The sequence below is a fragment of the Cynoglossus semilaevis genome, chromosome 20, assembly GCF_000523025.1.
Source record: "Cynoglossus semilaevis isolate Cse_v1.0 chromosome 20, Cse_v1.0, whole genome shotgun sequence".
Lineage (NCBI taxonomy): Eukaryota > Metazoa > Chordata > Actinopteri > Pleuronectiformes > Cynoglossidae > Cynoglossus > Cynoglossus semilaevis.
The window spans coordinates 14012177-14019242 of record NC_024326.1 but is presented as its reverse complement, the minus strand read 5'-3'; the positions used below and the strand labels follow the sequence as shown (position 1 = coordinate 14019242).

Genomic DNA, 7066 nt, shown 5'->3' with positions numbered 1-7066 from the left:
CTCTCATGGCAAACAAAGGGAACTAATGACATGCTGACACTGAGCTCAATGACTGAATTCATTAGGCGTGCACAGTAATTGCCGGGCTGCAACAGCAGCCGCAGCCACAGGCGGCAGCAGCAGCAGCAGCAGCAGCGTGCACGCAGCCGTCTATTCACAGGACAGCTGTCAGATAACAAGGAGAGAGAACAGATTTTTGGTGTTGTGCTGGAACTGAGTGGAGGAGGGGGGGGGGTAGGGGAGGAGGAGGTGAGGGAGGAGGTGAGGGAGGAGGTGAGGGAGGAGGTGAGGGAGGAGGTGAGGGAGGAGGTGGGGGAGGAGGAGGTGAGGGAGGAGGTGAGGGAGGAGGTGAGGGAGGAGGTGGGGGAGGAGGAGGGGACACCTGTTGTTAAAGGACCGCTTCAGTCAGACTGATGTCTACGTACATGGTCAGAGAGAAAGTTCACTTCCTGTGCGTCAGACGACGTCTGAACAGAGCCTGGTGTCAATCACACATCTTAGTCCAGTGTTGAGCTGCGTGACCTTTGACCTTCATAGCCACTTCACTGGAGTCGGGGTTTGGAAAGTGGACACGTCTGACGGAGTTTCTCTCTTTTCCTCCTAGAAATCAGAGGATGACGAGTTGGTGCTGACTCCAGATGGGACCAGGGAGTTCCTGACCTTTGAGATCCCCCTCAGTGACTCGGGGTCAGCAGGACTGGGGGTCAGCGTCAAGGGAAACCGCTCCAAAGAGAACCACGCTGACCTGGGAATATTTGTCAAATCCATCATCCACGGAGGAGCGGCCTGCGGCCTGTAAGGTAGGAGGAAGATGATGAAGATGGTGATGATGAGGATGATGATGTTGTTGATGATGAAGATGGTGATGATGATGGTGATGTTGATGATGATGATGATGGTGGTGATGATGAGGATGATGATGTTGTTGATGATGATGAAGATGATGATGGTGATGATGATGAAGATGATGATGGTGATGATGATGATGATGAAGATGATGATGATGATGAAGATGGTGATGAAGATGATGATGATGGTGATGATGAAGATGATGAAGATGATGATGAAGAGGATGATGGTGATGATGAAGAGGATGATGTTGATGATGATGATGAAGAGGATGATGATGATGTTGTTGATGATGAAGATGATGATGATGGTGATGATGATGATGATGATGATGAGGATGATGAAGATGGTGATGATGATGAAGATGATGATGATGATGAAGATGGTGATGATGAAGATGATGAAGATGATGATGATGTGTCCACAGTGCAGCCAAATTCTAATGATGTCAGAACTGTTGTTTTCCAGATCTTACTATAATCAATAAATGTTGGTGTTGGATAAAAATCTTTGGGCGAAACCTTTTCCCCCGTTTCCATCCTCACTCGATGGTTTCTTCTTGGTCAGTTTGTGTTGACAGCTGCCATGATAATGGACATAAAAGCACTCCTGTCTGTTGGAGATTAGAAACAGGATACACTCAGAGCTGAGACCATCAGACAGATCAGACAGAGATGACGGGGAACTCTAACCATCAGCACTGTTTGGGTTTGGTTTTTTTTTCCATGTCTAATGAAAATTCCGGCTGACTCTGACAGGATGGACGGCTGCGGATCAACGACCAGCTGATCGCTGTCAATGGAGAGTCGCTGTTGGGCAAAACCAACCAGGACGCCATGGAGACGCTGCGCAAGTCCATGTCAACAGAGGGCAACAAACGAGGGATGATCCAGCTGATCGTGGCCAGACGAGTGGCCAAAAGAACCGAGGTGGGCACAAATACCTGCAGTATTCCATCTGAGGGTAGTACTGTAGTAATACTCCAAGTTATCAACCAGAAAATGAAGCCCAGAGGAAGAGGAAGTCTGCCTTTCTACTTCCTGTGATTTAGCCGAAAAATAGTTTGAGGTTTCTTAGACTAAAGTGTTTGCCAGAACGTTAAAAAAGTTTGAGGTTTCTTAGACTAAAGTGTTAAAAAAATATATATATAATGAAAGAAGATAAATGTCTCACAGGTGAAACCAGACTGACAACCCACAAACATTATTATCGTAAAACAATAGCTAGCTATAAATGTCGTTTGCTAACAGGTTTGTGTCTACGTCGTCCATAAAAAAACTCACATCTCCCAGAATCCTCTTTGCTCACAGGTCAGGATTATAGCAACATTAGCCAAAGTCAGTTCACATTAGTGTAAAGAGGGCAAAGCTAAATGTTAGCCTGCTAAATTAGCCGTCAGACATTTTGATTAAAGAACCACAGCTGGAAGGAGATTGAAGAACAGACCTGTCAACACACACACACACACACACACACACACACACACACCACAGGCCAATAATGACAAAAATAAACTCTGAACAGGAACTGAACTGAGCTGAACCCCTCCCCCCCCCTTCCTCCTCCTCCTCCTCCTCCTCTTCACTGTCATGTTTTTATGTTCTCTCTACACTGTGGCCTGTCGCCTGTTTGAAGGCTGAGGCGGTGGGGGGGGGGGGTGGGGGGAGTTGTGTGTGTGTGTGTGTGTGTGTGTGTGTGTGTACGCCTCTGGCATCGCCTGACTCTCCTGCTCTGTTCCTCTTTTTCCAACCTGGTGTGTCAGAGTTTTGATTTCCCCTCGGCCTGTGGTAATTGAAAGCAGAAGCTGAAGAGAGCCTGGAGCTGTCTGTCTGTGACTGTCGGTCTGTGTCTGTCTGTCTGCCTGTGTCTGTCTGTCTGTGACTGGCTGTCTGTCTGTGACTCTCTGTGACTGTCTGTCTGTCTGTCTGCCTGTGTCTGTCTGTCTGTGATTGTCTGTGACTGTCTGTCTGTGACTGGCTGTCTGTCTGTGCCTGTCTGTCTGTCTGTGACTGGCTGTCTGTGTCTGTCTGTCTTTCTGTGACTGTCTGTCTGTGTCTGTCTGTGTCTGTCTGTGTCTGTCTGTGTCTGTCTGTGTCTGTCTGTCTCTCTGTGTCTGTCTGTCTGTGACTGGCTGTCTGTCTGTGACTCTCTGTGACTGTCTGTCTGTGACCGTCTGTCTGTGACTGTCTGTGACTGACTGTCTGTGACTGTTTGTCTGTAACTGTCTGTCTGTCTGTGTGTGTCTGTCTGTGACTGTCTTTCTGTGACTGTCTGTCTGTCTCTGTCTGTGACTCTCTGTGACTGTCTGTCTGTCTGTCTGTCTGTGACCGTCTGTCTGTGACTGTCTGTGTCTGTCTGTCTCTCTGTGTCTGTCTGTCTGTGACTGGCTGTCTGTCTGTGCCTGTCTGTCTGTGCCTGTCTGTCTGTCTCTGTCTGTGACTCTCTGTGACTGTCTGTCTGTCTCTGTCTGTGACTCTCTGTGACTGTCTGTCTGTGACCGTCTGTCTGTGACTGTCTGTGACTGACTGTCTGTGACTGTCTGTCTGTGACTGGCTGTCTGTCTGTGCCTGTCTGTCTGTGCCTGTCTGTCTGTGCCTGTCTGTCTGTGCCTGTCTGTCTGTCTCTGTCTGTGACTCTCTGTGACTGTCTGTCTGTCTCTGTCTGTGACTCTCTGTGACTGTCTGTCTGTGACTGTCTGTCTGTGACTGTCTGTCTGTGACTGTCTGTCTGTGACTGTCTGTCTGTCTGTGTGCAGCTTTTATGCATGTATACACATTTAAATTCAAGGCCCTCGTTGTGTGAGCACGTCCTCCCCCGGTGGACGTGCCGTGCCACTGACTGGAGCGCCTGGAGTCTCGTCAGTCTCTGCTTCACACTCAGAGCTGGAGGCGTGGCCCCGGGCGTCTCCGAGTGTCCGACTGTTTATGAAGAACCAGTGGGGAGAAAACGTCCAACATTTTCATGGAGTGAGACGTTTGACGCCTCTTCAGGAGCTGACATCTGTCCTCTAATGTTTACATCAGAGGTGTCCACCAGGGGGCCAGAGTGTCTACCTGCATTGAAAACATGACATATATATATTTACTCCTATGAACTGAATGTACTTAATATATACTATATTTGTAGGTTAGGTGGTGGTGGACTGCTGCTTTAGATTCTAGTCTGTCTATATCTATATGAAGATCTAGTGAAGCTAATGTCTTCAAAAAGACAAGACCCCTCCTCTCACCCCTCCATTAATGTGCCAGGAAACCAGGGTGGTCTAGAACAAGTCAACCCCCGTTTCAGGATTGTGTTGTTTATTTGAAATCTTTGTTTTCCCCAGGAGACAGCGGGGAGTCCCGCAGTGACCACGCAGACCATGGACACCACTCTGGACGACCACGAGCGACGGATCTCACACTCGCTGTACGGTGGCCTGGAGGGTCTGGACGACAACCTGATGCCCCGGCAGGGGGTGATGCCCCGGACCATAGGTGACAGAACAGACAGGAGCAGCTCAGGGTTTTACTGCTGTCGTGTCTGTGGTCGTGTCTGTGGTCGAACCTTGTTGATCCTTGTTTTTTAGGTAACTACCAACTGTCTCCCACCGTCAACATGCCTCAGAACGACACGGTGATCATTGAAGACGACCGCCCCCCCCTGCTGCCCCCACACCTCTCCGACCAGTCCTCCTCCAGCTCCCACGATGACGTGGGCTTCCCCCCTGACCCCACACCTTCCTGGGCTCAAGAGCCGCCAGATCAGCCCGACAGGTGACGTCAGGAATCTTTATCTATTCATTTGTCCTCATCTATTCATGTGACCTCCAAAGACCTCGGCTGTTCACAAACATGGCCGACACCCCTGATGGAGGGGGTTCATAGAAAGACCCAGACCGTATGTTAGTTGAACGACTGTTGACACTGCGGTCTGATGGAGGTCACATGATGCGAACGTCAGAACAAATCTCAGTTTCCTCTTCTTCTTCTCTAATTTAATGCCCTGCGTCTTCTCCTCGCTGCCCCCAGCCCTCGGGCTCCGGATGAAAATCACCCCGACTTGGCTTTTCAGAGGGAGGGCTTCGGGCGACAGAGCATGTCAGAGAAACGCACCAAACAGTTTGGAGACGCGGGGCAGCTGGAGATCATCAAGACGCGGAAGTCCAAGAGCATGGATCTAGGTAGGCTGATGATTCCAAACTGACAGGAAGTTGATTTTTATTGTTTGCTTCGGTGACGAAGATCCTTCCCTTCATCGTCCGTTGATTTTTCCTGTGGACGTTAAGGTTTAGCACTGAAGCTAACTGAAACTGAGCAACAACAGGACAGATGTTGATCACACAGATTTGTAGAATTCATCGAAGCAGGGAATTTAACTATTAGCACAAGGCTAACTAAACACAGTTGTGTTTGGAAATGTGCAAAAAATACCATGCTGTTGACACTTGACTAGCTTTAGATTAGCAAACAGAAATGAGGCCGAGTTACTGGTTAGTTAGTTATGACATTAATCTAGAAGTAGAATAATAACAATGGGACAAGAATAGAGCTAATGGTTAGCCACTCATAGCTAAAACTTATCTGAAAGTTCACTGTGTTATGGCTGAAAGTCAGTTTCAGTTTATCAAAGTGATGCTAAATACAGCTAGCCCAATTTGCTAGTATTCAGACAGAACTTAGCGAGACGTGTTTGTTGGAGTCTTTATGGAAACATTTGGTTCTCTCCGTGTTCATTCATCAAAGAGTAAAGACGACCTGATGTAGAAAACACAAGGGTTAGAGCACCGTCACCTGACCACACTCACACTGATGAATTCCTAAAAACAACAACAACAACAACAACAACACAACAGTCAGTCACCTCCAAACACCTCAGGCTCAGTGTCGACCAAACACAACTTCTGTCTGATGCTTCACCTTCAAACCTCCTGGAGCAGCTGCTGATTGGCTCTCAGCTCTGTCTCATGTCTGACCAGTCTGCTGCTGCTGCTGCTGCTGCTGCTGCTGCTCTAAACTTCTAACCAGTCTGGATTCTGTCCTCTTCTTTCCACATCCTCACCTTCTGCTCTTCCCCTGATCCTGGCATGACCTGATCCTCGTCCTACTTGGATGCAACATTTTTTTTTGTTTGCAGCACTTGTTCATGATGCATGTGGAATGTCGTGAGCACTAACTAAAACCCATAATATTTGTATCCTCCTCCTCCGCCCCCACCCCGCCCTGCCCTGCTCCACCCGGCCCTTCTCTCTTCTTTCCTCCCCCTCCCTTCCTTCCTTTAACAGTAGCCGACGAGATTAACCTCACCCCCCGTCCTGACGTCACCACAGGTAAGAATCCTTCATCTCTGGACCACGGAAGGAGGCTAAGGTGTAGCTAAAAACAACGATTAATAGCTAAAAGATAGCATTAAAGAGAGCTGGAAAAGGTCGAAGTTTTGCCCAACAACAGCTAACGGTTGATGCTATAGCAACGAAAAAGACCGAACCCATCCTGTTGTAGGACTGTTGTAGCTAACATTAGCTCTGGTGTCTGTACCAGGACTGTTGTAGCTAGTGTTAGCTCTGGTGTCTGTACCAGGAATGTTGTAGCTAACGTTAGCTCTGGTGTCTGTTCCAGGACTGTTGTAGCTAACGTTAGTTTTGGTGTCTGTACCAGGACTGTTGTAGCTAGTGTTAGCTCTGGTGTCTGTACCAGGACTGTCGTAGCTAACGTTAGCTCTGGTGTCTGTTCCAGGACTGTTGTAGCTAACGTTAGCTCTTGTGTCTGTACCAGGACTGTTGTATCTAACGTTAGCTCTGGTGTCTGTACCAGGCCTGTTGTAGCTAGTGTTAGCTCTGGTGTCTGTACCAGGACTGTCGTAGCTAACGTTAGCTCTGGTGTCTGTTCCAGGACTGTTGTAGCTAACGTTAGCTCTGGTGTCTGTACCAGGACTGTCGTAGCTAACGTTAGATCTGGTGTCTGTACCAGGACTGTTGTAGCTAACGTTAGCTCTGGGGTCTGTACCAGGACTACTTTTTTCTTCCAGCCTTCTTGCTGATGTGTGCCGACAGTGAACACGTCCGTCTGAAGCCGTACATGAAGTCCCAGTGTGGTGTGAAAAGCCATCAACCTCACCCTCAGTGAGATGCTAACAGGAGGAGACAGGCTGAGGAGAATGAATCACAGACTCCTGTTCTTTTTATTTCTCCTCCGTTTGTGGTTTCTGTTCAGGCTCAGTGTGAACAATGATCCTGACG

General features: G+C 48.4%; 1 protein-coding gene across 1 annotated transcript in view; it reads left to right on the top strand.

Annotated features, from left to right (window-relative positions):
- The window catches only part of pard3ab (par-3 family cell polarity regulator alpha, b), a 67509-nt gene that overhangs the window by 33070 nt on the left and 27373 nt on the right, over positions 1-7066 (top strand). The window contains exons 13-18 of the mRNA XM_025052580.1: positions 605-791; positions 1606-1778; positions 4175-4325; positions 4418-4604; positions 4860-5011; positions 6113-6157. Coding sequence (XP_024908348.1) covers positions 605-791; positions 1606-1778; positions 4175-4325; positions 4418-4604; positions 4860-5011; positions 6113-6157 — 895 coding nt within the window. The remainder of the gene's footprint in view (positions 1-604; positions 792-1605; positions 1779-4174; positions 4326-4417; positions 4605-4859; positions 5012-6112; positions 6158-7066) is intronic.